The 27486-nt window shown below is 53.6% G+C and overlaps 1 protein-coding gene across 7 annotated transcripts; it reads right to left on the bottom strand.

Moving 5' to 3' along the window:
* Window positions 1-52: 52 nt before the first annotated feature.
* On the bottom strand, window positions 53-27486 carry PLPP7 (phospholipid phosphatase 7 (inactive)). 7 transcript variants are annotated; one of them, XM_044926456.2, is made up of 4 exons: window positions 26485-27486; window positions 12845-13205; window positions 6162-6271; window positions 1425-1481 (listed from the first exon to the last, which is right to left on the bottom strand). In XM_044926456.2, the coding sequence occupies exons 1-4, from the start codon at window positions 26933-26935 to the stop codon at window positions 1432-1434; spliced, it is 972 nt and encodes a 323-aa protein (XP_044782391.2). In that variant the 5' UTR covers window positions 26936-27486; the 3' UTR covers window positions 1425-1431. The 7 variants fall into 7 exon arrangements, with proteins under 7 accessions (XP_044782392.2, XP_025117651.1, XP_044782391.2 ...); XM_006045886.4 differs by lacking the exon at window positions 1425-1481 and adding an exon at window positions 3334-3966; XM_044926457.2 differs by lacking the exons at window positions 1425-1481; window positions 6162-6271 and adding an exon at window positions 53-209.

The raw sequence follows: 27486 nt of genomic DNA, 5'->3' as shown, positions 1-27486 counted from the left end.
AAAAATATAACCGACCAAGATGGGATCAGGAAGTAGAACACTTGAATACAACTATGTTTAAAGTACTTTGTTTATTTTGTTACTTTTGTTTAATAAAATTTGTTATTTTGTTATTGTTCCATGCTGGGTCTTCACTGTTGCTCAGGTTTCTCTCTCTTGGTTCAAGGGCTTCTCGCCGTGGTGGCTTTTTTTGTTTCGGAGCACCGGCCCTAGAGCACGCCGGGTCAGTATCAGTGGCTCTGCGGCAAGTGGGATCCTCCCCGACCAGGGATCAAACCTGTGTCTCCCGCACTGCCAGGCAGATTCTTTACCACTGAGCCACTAGGGAAGCCCCAAACAGAACTATGAAAAAGAATTAAATATCCTTTTAAGTATTAAGGAGTAAAAGAGAGAGAGAAAACACCAGGAGTTGATGATTTGTAGGTGAGTTCTAGCGAATATCTAAGGAACAGATCCTTCTAATACCACACCAGGTTTCCCAGGAAATAAATGAGGGTGATTCACTCCACCAGGCTGATATAATCTGGATCATGAAACCAGACAAGAACAGTACAATAAAGAAAAATTAGGGACACATGTCACTCAAAAACATAAGGATAAAAGTACTAAATCTCTAGGTCAGTCCATGCTGCTGCAAATGGTATTATTTCATTCTTTTTGATGGCTGAGCAATATTCCATCATATATATGTTCCTCATCTACTTAATCCATTCCTCTGTTGATGGACATCTAGGTTTTTTTCTATGTCTTGGCTATTGTAAACAGTGTTGCAATGAACATTGTCATACTCAGTGAAGTCAAGTCAGACAGAGAAGCAGACATATCATATGACATCCTTGTACATGGCATCTAAAAAGATATGGTTCAAATGGACTTATTTACAAAAGAGAAGCAGACACATAGACCTAGAGAATGAACTTATGGCTGCTGGGGGGGGGATGGGGTGAAAGGATAGGGAGTTTGGGATAGACATGTGCACATGGCTGTATTTGAAATGGATAACCAACAAGGACCTGCTGTATAGTCAGGGAACTCTGATCAATGCTATATGCAGCCTGGACGGGCGGGGAATTCAGGGGAATGGACACATGTATATGCATGGGTGAGTCCCTTCACTGTCCACCAGAAACTATCGCAGCATTGTGAATCGGCTATCAGTTCAGTTCAGTCGCTCAGTCGTGTCCGACTCTTTGTGACCCATGGACTGCAGCACTCCAGGCCTCCCTGACCATCACCAACTCCCGAAGCTTACTCAAACTCATGTCCATTGAGTCGGTGATGCCATCCAACCATCTCATCCTCTGTCGTCCCCCTCTTCTCCTGCCCTCAGTCTTTCCCAGCTTCAGGGTCTTTCCAAATGAATCAGCTGTTTGCATCAGGTGGCCAAGGTATTGGAGTTTCAACTTCAGCATCAGTTCTTCCAGTGAATATTCAGGACTGGTTTCCTTTAGGATGGACCGGTTGGATCTCCTTGCTGTCGGCTATATTCCAGTACAAAAGTAAATGTTAAAAAAATACTACTTAAAACATTAGTAGGCTGAATACAATAGTGTATAAAAAAGTGTAATACACATGATGGAATGAGCTTTATGCCAAGATTACAAGGGATGGTTTAATGCTAGAGAAATCAATGGCATTTAACACATTAACTGATTAAAGGAGGAAACAACTACAGGATCATTTTAATAGATGCTGAAGAAGTATTTTCAAAAGTTCAGCATAAATTCGTGGTAGGAAACTTCTCAGTAAATCAGAAATAGAAGGGAATTTCCTTGGCTGATAAATGGGTAAACATTAGCAACATTCCCTCTGAGATTAGACATAAGAAACATTATGTTTCAGACTTCCTTGGCAATCCAGCAGTTAGGATTCTGTGCTTCCACTGCAGGGGGCGTGGATTTGATTTCAGGTCGGGGAACTAAGATCCCACATGCAGCATGGTGAGGCCAAAGACAGAAAAGAAACGTTATGCTTCCCATTATTGCTCTTGTTCAACAATGAGCATTGGAAATCCTCCCTTAACAATAAGACTGTAAAAAATTCATTAAAAAACACAAAGGTTGGGAAAGAGAAAACAAAACACATTATCTTCAGATATGCTCAACGACATAGGAAACCAAAAAGGAGTTTAGCAAGACACCTAGATACAAGAACAATACACAAAATATAACTGCATTTCTAGATACTAGGACTCTGGAAAATGTACTTTAAAAAAGGGGGTGGGGCCAGTCCTAAGAGTGCAAAATTTTTAAGTATCCAAGAATAAGTCTAAGGGCTTCCCAGGTGGTATAGTGGTAAAGTGTCCACCTGCCAATGCAGGAGATGAAAGTTCAATCCCTGGGTTGGGAAGATCCCCTAGAGGAAGAAACAGCAGCTGATTCCAGAATTCTTGCCTGAAAAATCCAGGGGCAGAGGAGCCTGGTGGGATATAATAGTCCATGCGGTCACAAAGAGCTGGACACAACTGAGCAATTGAGCACTCAGATGCAAGAATACGTCTAATGAAATAAAGGTAAGAATTAGGCAGAAAATTATACTAGTCCATGAAAATAAGTTGAGGCTTAAAAGGACAGATAACCCATGCTTAAGGACAGGAGGGCCAGTTAGCATAAAAATGACAATTCTCCACAGATTGATCTGTGGACTCAATGCAATTCCAATTGAAGTCTTAATGGGGGCTTTTGTAGAATTTGAGCCTTCCCTGGTGGCTCAGTCTGTAAAGAGTCGGCCTGCAATGCGAGAGACCCAGGTTCAATTTGACCAGTGATTCTAAAGTTTAATATGAGTGAGCAAAGGATTGTGCTACTCCAGGAGAGGAGGAATACAGACAGGAATGTATCCCATCTGATATCAGGGCTTATAAAGCTATGACACCTGCTGCTGCTGCTGCTAAGTCGCTTCAGTCGTGTCCGACTCTGTGCGACCCCATGGACGGCAGCCCACCAGGCTCCCCCGTCCCTGGGATTCTCCAGGCAAGAACACTGGAGTGGGTTGCCGTTTCCTTCTCCAAGGCATGAAAGTGAAAAGTGCAAGTGAAGTCGCTCAGTCGTGTCCGACGCTATGACACTTGGGCAGCAGTAAATAAAATAATCAACAACCAAAAGATGCAAACACACAGACGTCCATCAGGGGAGGAGTGGACAGCCGAACTGTGGTCCGTCCACACAATGGAGTATTGTTGTTTAGTTGCTCAGTCACGTCTGACTCTTCTGTGACCCCATGGACTGTAGCCTGCCAGGCTCCTTTGTCCATGAGTGTTTCTAGATAAGAATATTGGAATGGGTTGCCGTTTCCTCCTCCAGGGAATCTTCTCAACCCAGGGATGGAACCCGAGTCTCCTGCATTGCACTGAGCCACCAGGGAAGCCTCATTAGAATATTATTCAGTCATAAAAAGTAATGAAGTACTGATATCTACCACAGCATAAGTGAACCTTGAAGACGTTATGCTAATCGAAAGAAGCCAGACACAAGAACTTGCATAGTCTATGGTTCCATTCATGCGAATTGCCCAGAACAGGCAAATCCATGGAGACAGAGAACAGACCGTGTCTTCCAGGGGCTGGGGGGAGGGAGGGCGAGGACAAACAGCCCTCCTGGGCTTCCTTTTGGGTGATGAAAATATTTTGGGACTAGGTGGTGGTTGCACGACCTGATGAATGTGCGAAACGCCACCAAATTGTACCCTTTAAACTGGTTAATCTTATATTATGTGAATTTCACTGCAATTAAAAACAAACAAACTGGTAGCCATCTAAATATCGGGAAAAAAAAAAGAGAGAGAGAGTCTCTTCCATACAAGGAATCACTGGAGGCTGCTCTGTCAAGATGGAGATGTTGAATTATTGATGCAGAAAGGTGGTTCACAATACATTATACAGGATAAAAGCAGGTCACAAAGCTAAGGCGTGCAATGACTTTTGGGTCAAAATCACATCACTGTTTTTAGGAAGGTGGAGAAAAATGTCTGCAAGGAAAAAGAAAAAAAAATTTTTTTTGCTTTTGGTTTTCCATGAAATAATGAAAATGTTTTCTTATGTAACCAAAAAAACAAGATAACCAGATACTTCCTTAGAAAAATTCATCCTGTTCTTTGTGAGGCTCTCGGGAGACTCATCACACATCTGCCGGCCCCGGGCTCAGGATGAGAATTCCTCTCTTGTCTGGGAGCGGGCGGGGAGGCCGGCCAGGTCATGTGGGGAGGGGCAGGTCTGGGTCTTTCCCCCGGGACCCCCTCTCCCTGAGCTAAGCCCCTCCTAGGGTCTTGCCTGATCCTGTCCCTCTACAGACCTTTCTGGCCGAAGGACTTAAGCGGAGGAAACAGGATTTCAAGACTCCCTTGCCCTGTCTCGTCTCCCAGCAGTAGAAGCAGCCCCAGAATGGAGCAGCAGCCAAGCCGGCCTCAGGGCCTCACGTTGCATATCCGACCCTGGCTGGACATCCCTCCTCAAGTCCTGGCCCTACGATAACCAGGCTAGGGTGGGGTTCCCAGGGCTTGGCCGCTGCTGCCAGATCTCACAGCTGGGCTGTTGGTGAGAGGAGCTTTCCCAGGGTCCCAGCAAGCCGCCCCCGCTGGCGCGCTGCTCCTGCTGGAAGTCCTGCCTCTTCCCACTAGCAAGCCGGGTCCTGGGCTAGGTTGTTGAAAGCCGTAACTGGGGACCTGGAGCTCTGCTGAGGCCAGAGCTGGGCTCTAATGACCAGACTCAGAGAAGGTCTTAGAAGGTCTCCCAGGGAAACAGCATGTCCTGGACTGGGCCTCATGATGGCCTCATGAATTCATGTGTATGTGTGTGTGTGTGAATCTATACTACATATTAGGGTTGGGTTGCCAGATAAAATAGACACCTTGGTTACATATGTCAGATAAACGCACAGTTTTTGAGTATCACTATATCCCAAAGATTGAATCCTCTATTAAAAATTTTTTTTAAAGATTTAATAGAATTTATTCCTATTTTTAATGTGTTTGCCTGCACTGGGCCCTAGTCGCAGCACATGGCAATCTTTGTTGGCACACATGGGGTCCTTCATTGCGGTGTCTGGGCTTAGTTGCCCTGCAGCATGCGGGATCTTAGTTCCTTGACCAGGGATTGAACCTGTGTCTCCTGCATTGGATGGCAGATTCTTAACTGCTGGACCACTGGGGAAGTCCCTGAGCCTTTATTTTTATTTGTTTAATCTGGTGAGCCTGATACCTGTCAACAATGGACATGCAGAGAAATTAGATGTGGTTAAGTGTGTACATCCTGCAAGAGCACACACGTGTGTGTATAAACATATGCAAGGCCAGGTGTGTACATCGTCACCAAGGTGCATGCACACCAGAAGACAGGTGTAGAGAGATTTCACTGTGTCTTTGAGCCAGCGCACGACTGTGAAATGTTTGGGATATGGAAGTGAATGTATAAATGTATCTGTGTGCAAAGATGATCATGTGTGTGTTTTCCTGTTTTGCATGCACATGTGTGACACCCAAGCACATGAAGTGTCCGATGTGGGAGTGTCCACAGACACGCACATTACAGAACATTAGAACTGAAAGGAGGCTTGGAGATCTCCCACACGTAATTGTACATGTGAGAACGTGGAGGCCAGCCAGTCTGCCCACGTGTCTGTGTGAACGTGCGTGTGTGTCCGAGCTGGGGCTGGGGGCTGGGATGCATGGGGAGGGCTCCCTGGCTGTCAGCTCATGCCAGCCTGGTGTCGTCGCAGGCTCACGACAGCTCTCTCCCTACGAGGACCCTTTCCTAAGGGGAAAGTCAGATGGAGCGCGGCCCGGGCCCAGGCCCAGCCTCGCCCGCCTGCCTGGCGAGCCACGTGTGTCTGCACGCGGGTTACATAAATGCCAGGCCCAGCGCTGCGGCCAGATGTTCTGTCTCTCCCTAGAGCCAGATGGGGGCTGATCCTGGAGCTCATGCATTTTTTGAGCTCCTGCCGTCCCCTTCTCCTGCCCCTTCTGGAGCTTTCCCCAGGCAGGGCAGGGGCTGGGACCTGGGGACTTTGAACTGGACCAATTGCCTCAGCCCGGAAGTGGCTCCCCCTGGCAGGGGCTCAGGACAAGATGACGGTGTCTTGGGAGGAGCCGCCCCCAGGGCAGCTCCTAGTTCAGTGGTCTCCCCATGTCGCCCAGAAGCAGCCTGTCGCACCCGGTCCCCAACTCACCTGACCTGTGTCCCATTCTCCCCCGAGGCTTGCTCTTCCTGTGGTCATAGGTGATGGCCAGCTGACCTGATAAACCAGGGCTGCCACCAGAAGGGGCCGCAGACTGGGTGCTGTAACCACAGAAATGCTTTCCCTCAATTTCCTGGAGGCTGGAAGTCCATGATGGAGGCCCCTCCCTGGTGGCTCAGATGATAAAGAGTCTGCCTGCAATGCAGGAGACCAGGGTTCGATCCCTGGGTCAGGAAGATCCCCTGGAGTAAGGGAATGGCAACCCACTCCAATATTCTGGCCTGGGAAATCCCATGGACAGAGGAGCCTGGTGGGCTACAGTCCACAGGTCCCAAAGAGTTGGATACGACTGAGCAACTAACAGTCTTGCTTTCTCCTTGGCTTGTGGAGGGCTGTGCTCTCCCTGTGTCTTCACAGGGTCGTCCCTCTGCATGTCCAACTTTCCTTCTTATAAGGACACCTGTGCTATTGGACAAGGGCCCATCCTAATGACCTCATTTTAAGTTAATTGCCTCTTTAAAGGTCCTGTCTTCAAATAGAATCACATTCTGAGGTCCTGGGGGTTAAGCTTTTGATGTATGAATTGCGGGGAGGGGGCACAATTCAGTCTGTTAACACCACAATAGTGTGTTCTTGGCAGTGGGTTTTTCCCAGGCCAGCCCGCCATCGCCAGGCCATAGCTGCCAGGGGTCTTCAGAGCCCCAACTTACTGTTCTTTATTTTACAACTAGGAATCCAATAGAGACCCTACCAAGATGCAGAGTCAGCAGGGGTGACCTCCTTGGTCCTAAATCCCAGCTCTGTTGGAAGGAGGTTTTGGGCAGCCTGGAGGAGAAACGAGACAGACTCAGGGTGGGAGGGGTCAGTTCACACGCCCTTCGCCCGCTGACAGCCTGAAGCCGGGGAGCGTGAGGTGGGTGGTGGGGTTCAGGGCAGGCTGCATAGTGCCTGCATACTTGGTGTGGGCCGGACACCCCTCCTGGGCCTTAGTGCCCCCATCTGTGAAAAGAAGCCACTGGGTCCGCCGTGACATGGATAGGTGCCCGTCTCTCAGTTCCAGTCCATCTGATCCCCAGAGTACCCTGCCCTGTGCCTGAGTGCCCAGCAGGGACACATGGTTCTTGGGAGGGTGTGCAGCCCAAGAAGCTCTGTCTTCCTTTCTTGACCCTTCAGTGTGCCCGCCTGGGCCACACAGCTCTGGATGCTCCAGCTTTATGCAAGGTAGCATTATCCCCATTTTAGGGAGGGGGAAACTGAGGCTCAGAAGGGCTCAATGACTTAGGGCCCTTAGGGTCTGACTCCCATGTGTGCACTCCTTCCTCAAGATCACCCTTCCCAGACCACCCCCAGCCTGTCCCCCAGCTCCCCTTGGCTCACTACCCCAGTGACCTTGACGAAAGAAACCCAGGTGAACTTCTGTGTTCTGGGAAGTGGTCACATTGCCCATGACAGCTGGGGTGATGCCAGGAGGCAGGAGAGCGCTGGGCAAGTTCAGGACTGACTCTGGGCTCTGGGAGGGGCAGGTGGAGGCCCACAGGGCTGGGGGCGGGCGTGGGTCGGAGTGAGGAAGTGGGGAGGACACACTGAGGCTGAGCTTTGCGGCTACACCGGGGCCGGTGGACCTTGTTCCCGTCTTACCCAACATCCAGTCTGGACGGGACCCACAGAGTCTGGCCAAGGGCAAGCTCAGACAGCACCAGCGGCCATCCGGCACAGTGGAACTGGATTCTCTGTTACAAAAAGAAAAAAGCAGGGGACTTTCTTGGTGGTCTAGTGGCTAAGGCTCCAAGTTCCCCATGCAGAGGGCGTAGGTTCAATCCCTGGTCAGGAAACTAGATCCTGTGTGTTGACTGAGACCTGGTGCAGCCAAATAAATAAAAATAAATATATATATTTAAAAAGAGTGATAAAAGCCATCCCACCCCTGTGCCCACCACTTCAGCAGTCCGAGCCTCACTCCAAGGTTGGTGGGGTGCCCTGTGTTTCTGTTTTCCAGAGGATTCTCTGCTCCTAGGCCACTGGGTCCTGGGTTCTGATCCTGACTCAGCCAAATCCTAGCTGAGTGATCTTGGAGAAATGACTTTCCCTCTCTGAGCCTCAGTCTCCTCACTTGTGAAGTAGGGACAAGGTCATGATGAGGAATCAGTGAGATGAATCAGTGAGATGAGGCAGGTGAAGGACTTAGGAAGCCATAAACCCCCTCCTCGCCTCACCCCAAGTCACGAGCTTGAATGCCAGTTCCACGGACAGGCTGATCTCTGAGAGGTTAGGAAGGAGGGACAGATACAGAGGAGTGAAAAGAGATAACACCGACTCGATACAAACTTCACCCTGGTACCAAAGTGGACACGAACAAATCAAGGAGACAACGCGAACATCCCCTGTGGACAGAGATTTTTAACAAATTCTTTTTTTTCGCTATGTGGGATCTTAGCTCTCACCCCTCCCCGCCCCAGGAGTCAAACCTGTGTCCCCTACAGTGGGAGTATGGAGCCTTAACCACTGGACCACCAGGGACGTCCCAACAGAATCTTTATCTAATCCCATGCAGTGATATTTATTTTTTTAAGATTTTTTTTTTGATGTGGACCATTTTTAAAGTCTTTATTGAATTTGCTACAACATTGTTTCTGCTTTATGTTTTGGTTTCTTTAGCCCCAAGGTATGTGGCATCTTAGCTCCTCCACCAGGGATCAAAGCTGCAGCCCCTGGATTGGAAGGTGAAGCCTTAACCAGTGGACCACCAGGGAAGCCCCAAGGCGGTGATATTTAGAAAAGGTTAGGGCTTCCCTGGTGACTTAGAGGATAAAGTGTTCGCCCACAATGCGGGAGACCTGGGTTCGATCCCTGGGTAGGGAAGATCCCCTGGAGAAGGAAATGGCAACCTACTCCAGTACTCTTGCCTGGAAACTCCCATGGACGGAGGAGCCTGATAAGCTGTAGTCCATGGGGTTGTAAAGAGTCGGCCACGACTGAGCGACTTCACTTCACCTCACTTCACTTCACTTAGGGTAACCCCACATGGGGTTTATCCCAGGTATGCAGAATGGGCTTACCATTAAGAACCAAATATTATAATTCACCATAAGAAAGTGAGAACGGCTGTTGGCTTCCATCACGGAAGTGCGTTAACCATAGGTGAGTGAGCACTCGCGTCTCTCCAGGAATGGGGTGTTCCTGAAGGAGTCACTAGGCCCCTCCCTGCCCCTCATCCCCGGCTCTGCTCCTGCGGGCTCCCCCCGGCCGGCAGGATCCTTCCGGGATGGCGGGGTGGACCCTGCACCAGGTGCCCCTCTGCGGGGAGCACCCCTGAGTCACACACGACCCCACAGGGACCCCTGTCAGCCCTGTCTGGTAGTTCAGGACACCAGGCTCGGAGAGGTGACCGCTGTGTCAGCGCTGGCTCTGGCCCGAGCCCCCGGTGCGGCTAACACTTTGCAGGACAGGATGTTTCTCCTGGGCAAGCTGCCCACTGCCTCTCCAGGGAGATTATCCTCCTAACTGTCTGTTAGGCACTCGGATTCTTTTTTTTTTTTTTTTTTTTAGGCACTTGGATTCTAATACCCACCCTGAGCTTAGGGGGTCTGCTGAGAGCCCTCCGTTCTTCAGAAAACCCTTCCTCATCCTAAAGACTCTAAAGGCCACCACCCACCCCTGCAGAGGCAGAGGCCCTCGGGGCCCATTGGAGGCGTGGGCCTTGCACAGCGGGAGTGTGTCCCCTGTCCAAAGCTGGAGCCAGATTCGCCCCATTGACAGGCTCCCCGGTTCCCGAGGGTGGGGGCGAGGGGCAAAGGAAGCCATCCTCACCCCTTCTGCTCAGCATCGCATGGACGCGCCCCCCCAGGAGAGTCTGTGGGAGCATGCAGAATGTATTTTGAAGACCCCGGATCAGCCAGCATTCAAGATTGGAAGTTGAGGGTCTTCATCATAGTAGTCATGTATGTATGTGAGAGTTGGACCATAAAGAAGGCTAAGCGCTGAAGAATGATGCTTTTGAATTGCAGTGTTGGAGAAGACTCTCGAGAGTCAAACCAGGCAATCTTAAAGGAAATCAACCCTGAATACTCATTGGAAGGACTGATGCTGAAGCTGAAGCTCCAATACTTGGCCACCTGATATGAAGAGTCGACTCATTGGAAAGGACCCTGATGCTGGGAAAGACTGAGGAGGAGAAGGGGACATAAGAGGATGAGATGGTTGGATGGCATCACTGGCTCAATGAACATGAGTTTGAGCAAACTCTGGGAGATAGTGGAGGACAGGGGAGGCTGGCATGCTGTAGTCCATGGGATGGCAGAGGGTCGGACACCACTGAGCCACTGAACAACAACAAGGATATCATGGTGGCCGGCCGAGTCTGGCCTCCCTGAGCTCCTTTAGGGCAGAGACTAGGGGCAGAGACTAGGGCAGAGCTCTTGCACCCCCAGCAGGTCTGGATGAAAAGGAGGCTCCAGAGAGAAGCCTTGGGAGGGTGAGCAGGGGCAGCTTGGGGCCTGCCTTCAGGGGATTGGCCCTGGGGGACCGTGACCCCTGAGGGTGTAGGATCTGGAGAAGAAGGTATTCAGGCTGGAGGGCTGGGCCTAGCAGAGGGGGTGGTGCTCTGGGCCCGGGAGACCCTGCCCTTCATCATCAGCAGCCGGTCCCTTAGGTGGGCTTGGGCCACATCTCTGTCCACTCTCAGCGGGGCGGCAGGGAGAGGAAGGTGTCTCTCCCCCAGAGGATCCTGCCTCTTATGGTTCAATTGTGTCTTCCTGAGATATTGCAATCCTGACTCCCAGCACATATGGACGTGACCATGTCTGGAAAGGGCCTTTGCAGACGTGATTAAGATGTAAGTTAGGATGAGGCCATTCTGAGTGGGGTGGGCCCTAGTCCAATAGGAAGAGAAGATGGACAACAGACGAGGGCAGAATGCCCCGAAATGACAGAGGCATGGGTTGGAGTGAGTAGCCACCACCAGAAACCGGAAGAGGTGAAAGTGAAGGGTTAGTCGCTGAGTTGTGTCTGACTCTTTGCCACCCCACAGACTGTAGCCCGCCAGGCTTCTCTGTCCATGGACTTTTCCAGGCAAGAATACTGGAGTGGGTAGCCATTCCTTTCTCCAGGGGATCTTCTCGACCCAGGGATTGAACCCCAGTCTCTTGCATTGCAGGCGGATTCTTTACGGTCTGAGCCGCCAGGGAAGAGGTGGGGAAGGATTCTACCCAGAGTCTCAGAGGCAGCGTGGCCCTCTTGACACCTTGAGTTTGGACTCCTAACCTCCAGAGCTGAGAGAGAGCACGCTATGGTTGTTTTAAGCCGCCTGCCTGCGGCTCTTCCTTAACGGCAGCCAGAACAGGAATCCATGGTTGGTTGGCACTGATGTCTCCCTCGTCCTGCCTCCCCTGTCCTGGTACCAACCACATCCTTGGGGCAGGGTTCTGGCCAGCAGGGAGTAAGGGGGCGTCTTGGCCCCCAGGGGAGATCTCCCTTGGCACCAAGGTGGGGGTTTCCCAAACTGATCAGAACCAGGCCCTGGGGCAGAGTGGCCAGTGCAGGGCCTGGGGATGGAGGGAGCCCTAGCACAGACCTCAGGGAGAAGGGCAACTCAGCCCTAGGAGCCCACTGCTCCCTGACCACCTGACCCTGTGGCCTGACTGGGGGTAAAGGAATCGGCTCCCCTACCCTCAAGTTAACAGGGACTCTCCCACCTGGAAACTTGCATCAGAGAAGGAAAAACACCCACACAGGCGAGATGTCTGCATGTCATCTGTATTGTCATGTGAATTGCACATCCGGCACGGCTGACCTGGACACGACCTATTAGGTCACACAGAGTCCGGACCCTGGAGGCCAAAGCGGCACCACCGCCCAAGGCTTTTCGCGGGTAACAGCCCGGACACCTGGTCTCCCTCGGCTCCGGGGCCCGGCACCGGGAGAGGCCAGCTCATGCCTCAGGCCCTTCTGCTCCTGCGTAGCATCTCCCCAAATGCCCCTGGAGCAATGCAGTTCCTTGGAGGGTTCCTAGCTCTTCCGTGAGAAAAGGGTTCTGTGGTCAAATAAGTTTAGGAAACAGGGATTAAACAAGGTTTGACAAGAAGCTTTTCTGCAGGACTTGTCAGAGCCTTTATGACAGTCCCCGCCCCCATGGATGTCCAGCGTGTATGCAGCATTTCCCAAATTTGTTTGACCACAAGACCATTTTTCCTCCCAAGGCGTCTTGCAGGCTGGTGTCCGGTGGGGCACCCTTTGGAAAGCGCTGCCCTAAGTAAGCTGTCGGTGACTGTTAATGGCGATGGCACCTGTGTTGGGCGGTGGGCCGTGGGTATTTCATCAGGCATCGTGCTACAGTGAGGTGGCACAGCCAGGAACTCAACGGTCGTGGTGATGAAAGGACAAGACGAGACTTGGCCCCCCGCGGGGTTCTGGCCTGGTACCCTCCAGAGCAGAAGCCCAGCAGGGCTGTCCCCATGGCTGGGCCCCAGCTCGTCTACAGAGGGACTCAGAGTCTGATTAAGGGGGCAGGGGGCGCCCTGCACAGTGGGAGGGATGGGATGGTCACTGGCGGGTCGACCTGACGTCACCAGCCTCCAACCAAGATGGGGGTGAGGGGATGAGCTGGGGCAGCCCGGTTCCCCCCCTCCCTTGCCAGCCCCGTTTCCTCCGACAGGCCACCCCACGGACGGGTGGCTCACCAGGCGGAGATGAGCATCTGGCAGGTGTTGGAGGACATCCACACCAGCTCAACCAGGCGGAACTGGAAGTAGCCGATGGCGAAGCCGGAGAGGACATCGGTGATGTGGTGGCGGCCGATCATGACCCGCGACAGCCCCACGCACAGGGCCCAGAGCACCAGCAGGACGCGCAGCGGTACAGCCAGCACCAGGTGGCTCAGGAAGAACTTGGACACCATGGCCGCGCGGCTGGCGTGCCCGGCGGGGAAGGCATACACGTCCATGGTGAGGTAGTCCAGGAGGCTGGGGCTCGACTCGAACGGGCCACGCCGCTTGATGAGCTTCTGCACGCCGGCCACCGTCATGATGTCTAGGAGCAGGGCTGCAGGAGGGAGAGAGGGGGGCCCCCCAGGTCGTCAGCGCCACCCTGCCCCCTCCCACCCTACCCCCTCCTCACTTGGGCCACTCGGACCTCCCAGCAAGGTATCCACCTCGGGGCCTTCGCCTGTGCTGTTCCCTCTCCCTGGAACACACTTCCCTGGGATATGGCAGTGGTGGTTTAGTCCCTAAGTCGTGTCTGACACTTGCCACCCCATGGGCTGTAGCCCGCCAGGCTCCTCTGTCTGTGGGATTTTCCAGGCAAGCACACCGGGGCGGGTTGCCATGCCCTCCTCCAGGGGATCTTCCCAACCTAGGAATCAAACCCATGTCTCCTGCATCTCCTGCACTGGCAGGTGGATTCTTTCCCACTGAGCCACTAGCGAAGCCCTCCCTGGGGTGTTCGGATAGGTAAAGGTGCTGAATGAGAAAGTGGTGAGCAGGGGTCTTGTGGGCCACTGTGGGCACCTTGGAGAATCTCATCCTGACCAAAGGGGCTCTGGGCTGCTGGGTTTTCCCTAAGAACTTCAGTGAAGTCCCCTCCAGTACTGAGAACAGGGTGTCACCATTCCTATCTTTTCTAAGTTGAAGTGAGATCCATGTGTACAGTTGCCTCCCTGGTGGCTCGGACTTTAAAGAATCTCCTTGCATTGCAGGAGATCTGGGTTCAATTCCTGGGTTGGGAAGATCCCCTGGAGGAGGAAGTGGCAACCCACTCCAGTATTTTTGCCTGGAGAATCCCATGGACAGAAGAGCCTGGTGGGCTACTGCAAAGAGTTGGAATGACTGAGCAACCAACACTAACTATTAATACAATTAACCATTTTTAAGGGTACATTTCAGCAGCTTCTAGTGGATCCACAATGTTGGGCAAACACCCTCCTCCATCGAGTTCCAAAGCATTTTCATCACCCAAAAGAAAACCCAGTCCCCATTAAGCCATCGGTCCCCATCTGCCCTCCCCCAGCCTCTGGCAACCCCTGATTTGCCTTCGGCTCTGTGGATTTGCCTGTTCCCTACATTTCATATGTGAGACCTTTTGAGTCTGGCTTCTTTCCCGTACCGTATTGTTTTTGAGGCCCATTTATGTTGCAGCAGGCATCAAAACTTCCACTCCTTTCTTATGGCTGCCTATTATTCCATTGTCTGGACCTGCCACAATTTTTTTTTATCCATTCATCTGTTGGTGGCATCTGGGTGGTCTGCCCCTTTCGGCTGTGGTGAATAATGCTGCTATGAACATTTGTGGACGAGGATTGGTTGAGAACCTGTTTGCAGTTCTTTGGGGGCACATTCCTACGGGTGGAATTGCTCCATCATGCAGTGAAGTGAAAGTCACTCAGTTGTGTCCGACTCTTTGTGACCCCATGGACTGTACAGTCCGTGGAATTCTCCAGGCCAGAATACTGGAGTGGGTAGCCGTTCCCTTCTCCAGGGGATCTTCCCAACCTGGGGATCGAATCCAGGTCTCCCGCATTGCAGGCGGGTTCTTTACCAGCTGAGCCACCAGGGAAGCCCGCCAATCATGCAGTAACGATGTGTAACTTTCTGAGAAGCCACCAAACTGTTTCCCACAGCAGCGGAGCCCTGTTGCCCTCCCTTTACAAGGACGAGACGGAACCCCGGAGGTTGAGCATCCTACTCTGCTCCTCTTTCTTTCTGGATGCTCCCTTTCCCCTCCCTCTGACTTCCTCTCTGTCATCCTCACTGTGCTTCCCCTCTGGGTGGTGAGCAGCTCCTCATCAGCTCTCACTCCCTGCCTCGCATCATCCCTTCATGGAGACGGGGCCAAGCCGTGTCTGTTTTGTTCACTGGCTTCTGCCCAGCATCAGACACAGAAGGGCAGGTCTCCACGTGTTAGCTGAGTCCTGGCCGGGGGCAGAGGGGTGGGCTCTTTCCCATTTGGGGAGCCTAGGGGAGACACGAATCTGTCCATTCGGCCCCCACCAGCACCCCACTGTGTGGCCTTGGAGAGGATGCCCTGCCTCTCTGGGCCGTTAGACGAAGGCCCCAAGCCAAGGCCCCTGTTTCACCCAGGCAGCCAAGGTGGGGGCTCACAAGTGTCCCAGAGACCCAGATTTGAGTCCCAGCCTTGGAGCCTCCTGTGACCTTGGGCAAGTCACCTAACTTCTCTCACCTCTAAGGCAAGATCACAACCATCTGCCTCCAGAGGGGTTTGGCACGGTGCCCGCAGGGCAACTGCCTGTCTTGGGTTTGCTTGGGACGGAAGGGCTTGGGGGACATAAGAGGTTCAGGGCTAAAACAGGGATTCCCCAGAAGACCAGATGAGGTGGTGCCCCCCAGTGTCTGGCACACAGGGGGAGCAAGTGAAAAGTGGAAGATTAGTATCAAACGACAGATCAGGGCAGCCTGGCGCTGGCAGTTTTCCTGGAAACTTTGCAGGAGATAACTGAAATTGTTGCCCTGCAATCGTTCTTGTTCAGAAACGGGAAAAAAAAATCTTTGGGAAAAAAATGACACAATTGATGTTCACTGTAGAAAACTTACAAAACAGGAGACAAAATAAAATTTTAAATCGCCTGTAATTCTGCCACCCAGAGATAGCCACCATCCCAGAACCTTCTCTCCACCTACAGAGCTTTGATTTAGTAAAAGCTGTGACGTGCTCCACACACACCGTTCTGTAACCTGCTTTTGAAACTGGCCAGCTGCAGTGTCTGGAGTGTCCCGGGGTATTTATCTGGTGGTCCCTGGGCTGGAAGTCCAGGCACCCGGGTAACACTGCGCTTCCTGGGCAGAGCAGGAATCCTCTTTCCCTGCCCTTTGCAGGGTTGCTGCTTGCAGTCTGGGCTCTTGGGGGATTTGAAGCCCTGCCCTCCCTGGGGCCTGCCCCTCTCATTAGCCATAGGGCCAGCTGATATCTGCCCATCCTGGACCACCCAGGGAGGGGGCAGAAGCAGGAAGTGGTGGATGCAGAGGCTGCCGGTCCATGAGAGGGGGAGGAGTCTAACAGAGGGAGCCTACCTTGTTGCATGCCCCGCCCCCTCCGCGTGGCAACTTGTTCCCAGGAGCTCAGACCTTCCAGTATGCAGGCTGCTAACCCAGGTTGAGGCTGGGAGCATCTGGAGCCCATGCAACAGGGAGGCCACAGTCCCAGCAGGACATAGGGGACCAAAAGGGCAGGTGGAAGTTGGAGGAAGGTGGTGGCATCTGAGCCCCGGGGACCTTGAGCCCAACGGAGCAGCGAAGGGACGAGGCCAGGCCAAGAGGAGGCAGCCAGTCCTCTCCAGTCTGGAAAGACCGCTCCCCGACCTCATGACAGGCTGTTGCCACCTGGGGAGGAGGCAGTTCACAGGTAAGGGGTTAAACTTGCAGGTTTCAGAGTCACAGGTGGGGTTCCAGTCCCAGCTCCTCGGCTCAACAAGTGCCTTCACCTGTCGGAGCCTCAGTCTGCCCACCTGTAACAAGGGTTCTCGCAGGATGAGATGAGCTCCTAGTGCCTACGAAGTACTTAGAACAGCCCGGTACGTGCTGGTTGAGGGCACAACTGCTCTTGTTACTCCAAAGCCCCAGCCTGGCCTGAGCCAGGCTTTCAGACCCTGGAGGCTGGGTGGTATTGAGCAGGTGCATCAGCAAAAGGACTTCCTTCTCTGAGGTCCCATCAGTGTCAAAATGATCTGGCCCAGGTTCCAAGACCCTCAGCACCTGAAGGAAGGTCACAGCATCCTGGGCTGGTGGCTTGGGGGTGGGACTGATGTGGACCAGGATGGGGTCCCTAGACAGAACCATGACACTGGCCACTAGGAATATGTGGGGTGTGTGTGTGTGTGTGTGTGTGTATTAGTCACTGAGTTGTGTCTGACTCTTTGTGAGCCCATGGACTGTAGTCTGCCAGGCTCTTCTGTCCATGGAATCCTCCAGGCAAGAATACTGGAGTGGGCTGCCATTCCCTTCTCCAGGGGATCTTCCCAACCCAAGGACTGAACACAGGTCTCCTACATTGCAGGCAGATTCTTTACCGTCTAAGCCATGTGGGCCATCTATCTAATTAGTGACCAAGTTTCTCAGCTGCAAACCAGGGCTCAGCAAGTTGGCAAATTCTCGCTGGCAGGAATCTGCTTTCCCAGACGAGTGTGAACTGCAGCAGAGGTGCCCAGAGGGAGCCTCTGGGTTCCAGGAGGAAGTAGGTGGGACGGACAGCATCTGCTTCTCCACGGGCTGTCTGGGACCGGGGAGCTGGGCTCAGGGCTTCAGTCTGATGTGGAGGCTGGAGGCCAGGTGGGCTTCTGCCTCGCTGCCCGCTGCCCCCAGGCCAGGTGTCCCAGCTCTCCTCGAGGACTGTCGAGACCGATGGGCCAGGAATCGAGCTAGACCCACACCTTTCAAACTTTTTTATCAGCAAAACATTTTTTCCCAATGTAAGACAAAGCTATGATTTTTCCAGTAGTCATGTAATCAATGGGATGTGAGAGCTGGACCATAAAGAAGGCTGAGTGCCAGAAAATTGATGCTTTCAAATTGTGGTGCTGAAGGACTCTTAAGAGTCCCTTGGATTGCAAGATCAAACCAGTCAATCCTAAAGGAAATCAACCCTGAATATTCACTGGAAGGACTGATGCTGAAGCTGAAGCTCCAATACTTTGGCCACCTGCGGCAGAGAGCCAACTCATTGGAAAGGACCCTGATGCTGGGAAAGTCTGAGGGCAGGAGGAGAAGGGGGAAACAGGATGAGAGGGTTGGATGGCATCACCAACTCAATGGACACGAATTTGAGCAACTCTAGGAGATGGTGCAGGACAGGGAAGCCTGGCATGCTGCAGTCCAGGGTCGCAAAGAATCAGACATGAGTTTGAGCAAACTCTGGGAGATGGTGAAGGACAGGGAAGCCTGGCATGCTGTGGCCCAGGGTCACAAAGAGTCCAACATGCCTGAGCGACTGAACAACAGAGACTCAGGATATGAACGGATAAGAGAAGTAGCCCCATGGCTGTCACTGGGGCTATTGGAAATGGGGGATCCTCCTCTGTCCCCTGAGAGGCTTCTGAGGCTGGCTGTGTGCCATGATTTGAAAAACCCACATCTGGGCCTTTGGAAATCTGCTATTTTGGGCTGGCTCTGTCCCTTGAGGCCATAATGAGGTGAAAACTGCCCCTCCTCCCTGGGCTTCCCGGGTCCTTCATTCATTCACTTGACCTATAGATCCTGGGTCCCACTGCTTCCTGAGTATGTTAGGCTAGGGCCAGGCCTGGGGCTGGTGAACCAGGCTGGCAGGGTACCAGATGACTGGGGGCAGGTGGGGTGCAGAGATGGGCAGTAAATTAGACAGGGGGCTTCTCTACAGGTGTGATGAGCCCGTGGTCTCTCCCCCTACTATTGCTGCTGCCAGGTTTTGAGGGTTGGGTGTAGAGGAGGCTGTGGGGGGATGGCTCCCCAGCAGAGCCGCTGGCCCTGGGGCCTCCCCTGCAAGCTCCTCCCATTGCCCTCCCAGGCTGCCTTCCCCTCCCCCAGCGCCATGGCCAGCCCTCTTGTGACTAATTCTAACACGTCAGCACATACTCTGGCGCCCAGAAATAGAAGCAAATGGCTCCGTCACTCAAGGTTCCGTGAATTCTGCTCACATGGCCGGTCGAGGTCCCTGACCTATATTTCTTTCTGGACCAGGAGGGAGGCAGGGCCCCCTGCTCGTGGGGACAGGTCTGCTTGGCAGCAAGTTCAGGGGCCAGAACTGCAGCGCTGTGTGACCCAGGCTGGTGGCCTAACCTCCCTGGGCCTCTGCTCACCGCCATCAAGTAGGGCAGAGGCTGCGCACCTGGGCTCCAGGATCAGAGGTGGGCCTCAAGGTCGGCTGCTTGTGAATTTCATGACCTTGGCACAGCTCCCCCGATGAGCTTCCTCCCTTCATTGATAGAATGGGGGTCATTCCAGAAGCTACTCTAAAGGCTGCCTGGTCTGCAGGGCTGGACCCCACCAACAACCTCCACTCGCTGCCCCTCTCACCAGGCGGGTGGCTCAGATGCCTAAATCCCCTTGCAGGAAGCACAACTATTATCTGCTGTGCGAATGCCTCAGAGGCAACAAGAACCTGCCTTGGCGCTCACCTTCTCTCCCACTCTGGTTGGGCAGGGGCGGGGGGGCGCTGCTGGGGTGGTCCCTCTGGCCCCTCGAGTTTGGCTGCTCCCCCTGAGATGCCCACCATGGGACCAGTTCAGCGGCAGGGCAGGCCGGGGAGGGGTGGGGAAGGGGCAGCTGTGGACCCTGCAAGGAACAGACAGTGCCGACATCTCTTACTGCCTGGGGCTGGGAGGAGGGGTACCCACTCTTCTGGCCTCTGATCTCCCATTCCATTCCCTCTAGGAACCTGGGAAACAGCCCGGTTAGCGTTCTAGGATGGTGGTGGTGGTGTAAATCGGTCTAAACTTTCTGAAGGGCTTTGGATTCAGACTCAGAAGTCTCTATGGCAGGCCTCCCTTGACTCAGCCCTTCCATGGGTAGGACTGTCTCCCTGGGAAATAGTTAGGGATGTGCCCCACGATTCACGGTCAAGATGTCCACTGCAGCATCCTTCATGATGCTGAAAACCCCGCACCAACCCGATGCCCTTGAGTCGGAGACAGATGGGCCAGACTGCGGCCAAGTCTAGACGACGGAGCGCTCTGGGGCCGCTGCGAATGATGAAGCAGATGTGTATTTATAGCCACGGAAGGACAGCTCTGGGGTTTAAGTGGAAAAGGCCAATGACCACACCGGATTTACAGTAGGATAATGCTGTTTTTGTAAAATTAAGATGTAAATGTGTTTATACGCGGTGAAAAAAGTCTGGAAGGCACCGCACTAAATGTTATCTAACTGTGATTCTCACTGGGTGGGAGGATGAGGCTCATTTTTGTTGTCTTTCTGTAATTCTGCATTAACATTTTTTTTCTGACCATGAAGAGGCATGACCTGTGTGTGTTTTTAAAAAGTTATTTTTACAAAAGGACAAATACTGCATGATTCCACTTTCATGAGGTCCTTAGGACGGGCAGATTCATAGAGAGAGAAGGTAGATTAGAGGATGCCAGGGGCTGGGGAGTTAGTGCTTAATGGGTGCAGAATTTCAGCTGGGGAAGATGAAAGAAATTCAGGAGATGGGTGGTGGGCATGGTTGTACAACTTAATGCCATTGAACTGGACACTTATGGCAAATTTTATGCCTTGTGTGTTTTAGGGCATGTGTACGCGCACACAACAGTTATTTTAAAAACCAGTGCACTGTTCTAGAAGAACACAGCTCTGGGGAGGTGGGCAGTGAACAGAGAGGTTGATGGAAGGGAAACCCTGAGAAGAGGCAGAAACACTCCAGGCATTTGGCACTGGGACCTCTGCTCTGTTGGTGTGAGCAGTGGGTGTGTGTGTGTGTGTGTGTGTACAAATTGGGCATCTCTCCTGACCACAGTGGCCCTGTCTTCAGTCACACACCCCGCCCCAGCCCTCAGTGCCCAGGGTTGGGGGGCTGACAGGAGTGCCCGGTCTGTCCCTAACTCCCCTGGCCGGCATGACTCTAAGCGAGTTCTAGAACTTTGCAGGTTTCCCTAATTCTCACCTGAAGAACCCAGATATTAAAGTGGCTTGATTCATCTCAGAAGACCGCCTGGGTGCAAGGAAAGCAAAACCATGGGTATAGATAGAAGTCGAAGGGCACCAGGCTTGGCTGGGGGAGTGGGGTGACACAGAAGAGGACCCCCCAGTGGCTCCCTCCCTACAAGGGGGCCCTGACCCCATCTGGGGGCGGCCAGAGGCCAACTGGAGGGACCTTTTAGCTGAGCCGCACTGAGATGATGAGACGGGAAGGGTGGAGAATGTTCTCTCTCTGTGGAACTGAGCTGGCGTCTCTAGCCAGAGTGCTCCCGACAGTGAGGGTTTAGGATCAGTCTAAATATCCATCAACTAGGGACAGGCTATGCAAGCCTCGCAGAGGGCTTGTCACCTAAGCTGTCCCCCAGAGCAGGGGCTTGGGGGCCGGAGGTAGGGGAGCTGACAGAACAGATTATTTGGGGGGTGGGTGAGCAGGGGCTGGGTGGGAGGAGGGGATGCTGTGAGATGCTTGTGGGGAGTTGGCGGGGGAGTGCTGCTAGGCTGAAGGAGTTGGTTCTGGTTTCTGAACCCCTCATGCTCCATGTGAAGGGATTCAGGGGCCTAGATGGGAAGTACGTGGCCCAGCAGGCCTGAAAGGGCCATGAGAATGAGGCCAAGCTGGGCAAAACACGGCAGGAGGTCATTTTAGAAGCAAAGAGAAACATCCAGAGGCTCATGACCCAAACTGCAGCGGTGGTTATTCCTGAGAAAGGGGCTTAAGGGAGACATTCTTTTTTTTTTTTTAACTAAAAAATTTTTTTCTGGCCTCAAGGCATGCAAGATCTTAGTTCCCTGACCAGGGATTGAACCTTCACCCCCTGCACTGGAAGCTTGGAGGTTTAACCACTGGACCACCAAGGAATTCCTCCCTTGCTTTGTCATCTGTCCTAGTTTGAATTTTCCTCATCGTAAGGATATATAATGAAAAGGCATTCAACGTCACTTATCACTGCTGCTGCTGCTAAGTCACTTCAGTCCTGTCTTACTCTGTGTGACCCCATAGACGGCAGTCCACCAGGCTCCCCTGTCCCTGGGATTCTCCAGGCAAGAACGCAGGAGTGGGTTGCCATTTCCTTCTCCAATGCATGAAAGTGAAAAGTAAAAGTGAAGTCGCTCAGTCGTGTCTGACTCTTAGCGACCCCATGGACTGCAGCCTACCAGGCTCCTCTGTCCATGGGATTTTCCAGGCGAGAGGCCTGGAGTGGGGTGCCATCGCCTTCTCCATACTTATCACTAAGGAAGCACAAATCAAAACCACCATGAGACACCACTTTTCACACCCATTAAAACAGCTATTATTTTTTTTAAAAAGTGCTGGCCAAGAACACTTGTGGAGAAATTGGAGCTTTTGTGCACAGGTGGCAGGAATGTAAAACAGTTCTTCTGCTGTGGAAAACTGCCTGGGGGGGGTTCCTCAAAAATTAAACCTGGGGTTACCATCTGTTCCAGCAATTCCATCCTGGGTGTACACCCATAAGAAGCGAAAGCGTGCGCTTGTACAGGTATTTGTACCCTCGCGTTCAGAGCAGCATTATTCACAATAGCCAGAAGCTAGAAGCAACCCAAGGATCCACTAACAGATGTTGGAGAAACAAAACGTGGTCCATCCACACCATGGAGCATCATTCAGCCTTAAAGAAGGAGACGCTGACATCTGCTACAGTATGGATTCACCCTGTGGACGGGGTACTTAGGGAAACAAGTCAGACGCTAGACAGATGCTGTGTGGTGCCACCGACACGAGGCCCCTAGATGAATCAGATTCATAGAAACAGAAAGTGTGGGTGCTGGGTGCTGGGGCAGGGGGACTGGGGAGTTGGTGTTTATGGACATAGAGGTTCAGTTTGGGAAGATCGTCAGGTTCTGGAGATGGTGGTGGTGGGTGCTCAACAATGTGAATGTGCTGAATGTTCTTGCTGTTTAGTCGCTAAGTCATCTCTGACTCTATGGACTGTAGCCCTGCTGGGCTCCTCTGTCCATGGCATTCTCAGGGCAAGAATATTCCTTCTCCTGGGGATCTCCCCGACCCAGGGACGGAACCCAAGTCCTCTGTGTTGGCAGGCAGGTTCTTCACCGCTGAGCCGCCTGGGAAGCCTGTACTGCAAACTGGTGTACACTTAAAAATGGCTGGAACGGTTAAGTTCTAGGTTATTTCTATTTTCCCACAATAAAAAATGACATAGAAAAAAAGGAATACATAGTTTTCATAATCAGGGACATTTCAATTAGGATTATTTTATAGATCATGGAAATAAGACATGGAAACCATTTCCTGCTGAGGATGGGCCCAGGGGGAAACCAGGATGGGTCTGGTGAACAGGAATGGCCCAGGTCCCCTATTACCTGCCCGCTTTGGGATCATCAAGCTGGGCATTGCAGAGAGAGGACAAAGGGGGGAATCAGGTCACGTCACAGGTGCTGGAGCTTGGAGGGGACCTGGATCGCCCCTGGACCTGGGCTTCTTTTGACTATGGCAGTAGTGATGAGGTTGCTGATGCTGATTGCCTTCCACAGCATTAACTGGCGTGGGTGTGTGCCGTGTGTAATTCTTCAGGGAAGTGTCCTAGCAACCCATTAGACAGATGAGGAAAATGAGGCTCAGAGAGGCCAAGTCACTTGCTCAGTTCCCACAGCAGGGCTGGGATGTGCACCCAGGTCTGGCCAACTCTGGAGCCAAGCCCGTGTCAGCTGCTAAGACCCTTTTTGGCTTTGAGGCTTCCAGAGTCTGTGTAACACATCACAGCCCCCGGCAAGGGAGGTGGCTTTCAGGGAGCAGAAGGGAGGTCTTCCTCCCGGCCCAGTTGGGACTCTCCCGGGTCCAGTGGCTGGAGCTCCATTTCCCAAGGCTCCTGAGTTTTCCCCTTTGGGGCCAAGGAGAGCCCAGGTCCCAGTGGTACCATGGAGGCTCTGCCCCCAGGATTCTGCTGGATCCCTGGTGCTCAGAGTAGGCAGGCAGGACCCGGCTGGGCCCCTCATCCCTCTGGACCCTGCAGTGTCCACGTCCACCTGCCACCCACTGTCCTTGGTGTTTGCCAGCTCCTCTTGAATCCCCACCACAGGCCTGATGTCCCATGTACAGATGAAGAAACTGAGGCTCAGCGATGGGAACTGACTTGACCAGAGTGAGTAAGGGTCAGAGTGAGGACCAGGACAAGTCCATTCCAATCTCAGAGCTCCAGGGTTGAAAGCCCCTGCCCCCATGCCCAGGGTCCCAAAGACTAAAAAATAGACCGATCCGTGCAGTTTTTCCCTCAAGGTTGGTCTGTCATCCCTGGGCAGAAGGCAGTGTGGGCAGCCGCTCTTGGCAGGTCAGGTCAGAGCCGTGGGATCAACCCACCTTGGTTATTTGCTGCTTTTCTGGGTCCACATCCCCACCAAGAATGCAGGTCTACAGACCACCCCGCCTGCTCTGAGCAGTTTCTCTGGGCCGGGCTCTTTTTTCCTCCGTGGTCTTGGTACCTGGATACACCAGCAAAAGTGCTGGTAAAAGGGAGACCTCTCTGCAGGTATCTCCTCAATGTGGACTGGTCTGCACGGCCTGCAGACCAAAAGTGAGTGGGAAGGCAAGGGGTTTGCAGCCTAGAGGACTTGTCTTGGTTCCTGGGTCTACCACTTACAGATATGTGGGGTTGGACAAATCCCTCGACTCCCCTGAGCCTCAGTTAACTCATCTGTGTAGTGGGTATATTGAAATTTACATTATACGGTCATTAAAAAGATTTTAACATCATAAAATACAAGACATCCATAGCATAGTACTTGGTATCTAGGTGGAGCTCACTAAATGATGTTTTTAAAAACTGAGAGACAACTGTCCTTCTTGTTCAAGAAGGGAGATTTCTAGAATCCTGCTCTCTGTCCTACGAAACAAACAACTTTGTGTCCACAGAATCTGGTTGCTGGTAAAAGCCAGAAGCCTCGTCCCGACCAGCCAGAGTTATGTCAGCTCCAGTCCTGGCTCCATCACTAACTAGCTGCATGGTTGAGGGCAAAGCGTCTCTGTGTGCCTCAGTTTCTCCCTCTTTAAACAGGAAGCATAGCAGCTTCTCCCTGGGAGTTGTGGTGAGGATGATACATGATGATGTGGTTTATGAAAAACCAGGCATATAGTAAGTGCTGAATGAATCACCAGCACAGCTTCACCACTTCCAACATTACACACGGACAGACCGTGCGGGTGGGTCTAGGGAGTGGGGTTGAGAGAAAAGCCCAAGGACACTTTCCCACGCTCGTCCTTGGACACCAGGCAACCTGACCGCACCCCCTTCCCAGTTTTCTTGAGTCACCGCTCTGTCTGAGGCTTCAAAGGGCACTAGATGACAAGACCACGGTTCTGCACTGCCCCCCAAAGCCCTCCGGCCTGGCACCTGGGCCACCGTGCTCTGCCCCTCCATCCCAAGCCCAGGGCTTTCCAGGTGCCCAGAAAGAGCACAGGCCAGGATATCAGGCAGGACTTGGTGCAAATCTCAGGTTCTGAAGTCTTGGCCAGGTTGCTTTATTTACAGGAGCCTCAGTTTCCTCATCTGTGAAGTGGAAACGGTAAGAGCAGCAGCCATGTTGTGACTGCTTATTTGGGAATAACAGCAAGTAACGCGGATCATTTAGGAATAAGAACAAGAAAACACTGATGTACCAGACCCGGCATCTCCTGCACGAACGTCTGCTATTTCGCCCTCCCCACATCCCAGCAGCAGCACCCACCCCAGATGCTCTGAGACCCAAGTGGGAAGACTCACAGTTACTGTAACTTCTCCTGGATGGCAGTTCTCAGGGGTCCAACCCACACCCCTTCGGTACTGGGACCCCTTGTCAGTGTTGGCGTAGCCTGAGCCATGCCCCCTCGCCCCCCACTTGTGTCCCAAATGGTGGCTATGCTGAGAAGGGCCCGGAGATTAACATGGCCCAGCTTGGAGGGTGGCAGCAGAGGGGCCCGAGCACCTCGGGGATCTGGAGGCGCCTGGAGGGTGGGCCAGATGGGGGCTGGGCATCACCTCCTGGGTAGAGGGGAGGGCCTGCCTTCCACATGGGCCCACGTGGCACCTGGCACGGGGCAGTGCTCGACCGAAAGACTCTGGTGGCAAAGACTTTGCAAACAAACCAAAGCTCCCCAGGTCCTCTCCTCCAGCGACTCACCAAGGGAAGGGGCAGGTAAGCACTCCAGGAGGCCCTGAGCGGGTGGGAGCCCCAACTGGACCCCTGCACCCATCAGGGATCCCGGGGAACTTTCAGGGTCCCTGAGCCAAGCAGGGTGATGGGGGAGGGTGGGCAGCTCCCAACTGCTGCCTGCAAGCAGCCTAGGAACTCAAGGACCTATCCATGGGATGGGAGTGACAGGGTTAGTCACCCCACTCCAGAGCACCCGCCAGACTCCCGGACACGTCCCTCAAGGCCTCCGGCACCCCCTCCAAGTTGCTTCTGGGCAGCGATGTGCTTTGCCCAGGGCAGGGCTCTTCCTTAGAAGTTCCCGCTGGGGTTCTGCATTCTCAAGGCTCCCACTTTGCAGGGGGCTATGGTCTGGACATCCTCAGCTCCCTCTTTCCCCAAGCCAGAGGCTTGCCTGTTTCTGGGGCACCCTTCCTGCTAACCTCATTAGATTGTTCCAGTCAGGTTCTGAGGGGCACCGCTGGCCCTGGCAGGGGCGGAGCGGGTCCAGCTCCCCCCACAAGGCCTGGCAGGGTGGGTGGTGGACGACGGGCAGGGGCACTCACCCAGAAGCAGGTTCATGAGCACCTCCTGGCCGGCCAGCGTGCTGCTCTTCACCAGGCAGAGGATGGTGCCCCCGATCCAGGGGACGCCGTGGCCCGTGATGCCGATGAGCTTGACCATGGAGCGGGCGCTGGCCCAGGACGCGGCCCGGCCGGCGCACACCCCCAGGCGCTTGGACATGCAGATGTCAATGGCCAGCAGGGAGTTGAAGGCGATGCCCTTGAAGGAGGGGTTCAGCTGCATGCAGTCCTCCTCGGGCAACTGCTGGGACTGGCGCCGCTCGCGGGCCCCGTCCCCAGGGGCTGGGGGCTGCATCGAGGGGCCCGAGGCCTTCCTGCCCGAGCTGCGGGGCTCCGGGGCCCCCTTGGGGGGCTGGTTCAGGGACAGGAACTCGGCTCGGTTGAGGACATTGCTGCGGTCCCGGGCCCGGGCCCGGCTCTGGGAGGCGGGCATTGTTGACGATCTCCTGGCAAGGGCCGGTACCAGCCTGGCCGCGAGGCCCTTCTCCCCCAAAGACGCCGGAGCCGCCCCTGCTCTCTGCCTCCCTGCCGGCTCCTCAGCAGCTGTTAAATATAGAGAGCAGGCCTGCACATGGCTGTTTACCTCCGGCTGCCACCAGGCTCCTGGGGAATGTCAGTGCCAGCTGGGCAGCCAATCGAGCCCCCCAGTGTCGGCCAGCGCCAATGGAGCCACCGGGAGGCAGACGCGTCCACAGCTGGGGCCTGGTTGCCTCGGGCCTGGGCTATTTAAATCTCCCAATGGCTCGCTCTGGGGGGGACCTGGGGGACTCTGGGAAATGTAGTCCTCCTACAGGTCTGGCCTTGGCTGAGCCCCCAGCCAGAGGCCCAGAGGTGGGCCCCTGACTCACCCCTGCTTTGACCAGATTCCCTCTGAGCAGCCCAGAGCCCGGGGAGCCAGGCCCACCTGCCCCGCTGGCCTGGACGGCTTGGATCTGGTCCCATGGACCAGACAGCGGAGCCCAGGCCAGAGGCTTCTCCAGACAC

The sequence above is a fragment of the Bubalus bubalis genome, chromosome 12 (genome assembly GCF_019923935.1).
Source record: "Bubalus bubalis isolate 160015118507 breed Murrah chromosome 12, NDDB_SH_1, whole genome shotgun sequence".
Lineage (NCBI taxonomy): Eukaryota > Metazoa > Chordata > Mammalia > Artiodactyla > Bovidae > Bubalus > Bubalus bubalis.
The sequence above is the reverse complement of the archived record's forward strand: the minus strand, read 5'-3'. Positions and strand labels throughout refer to the sequence as shown.

Bases quoted from the DNA above. Each gene is read 5' to 3' on its own strand.
- PLPP7 (XM_006045886.4), bottom strand. From the start codon at position 26,935: ATGCCCGCCTCCCAGAGCCGGGCCCGGGCCCGGGACCGCAGCAATGTC. The intron at 6,272-12,844 runs GTGAGCCACCCG...CTGTGGTTACAG, and splicing joins CAGATGCTCATCTCCGCCTG to CACCCAGTCTGCGGCCCCTT. The intron at 3,967-6,161 runs GTGAGTTGGGGA...TTTTCCTTGCAG, and splicing joins GAGAATGGGACACAGGTCAG to ACATTTTTCTCCACCTTCCT.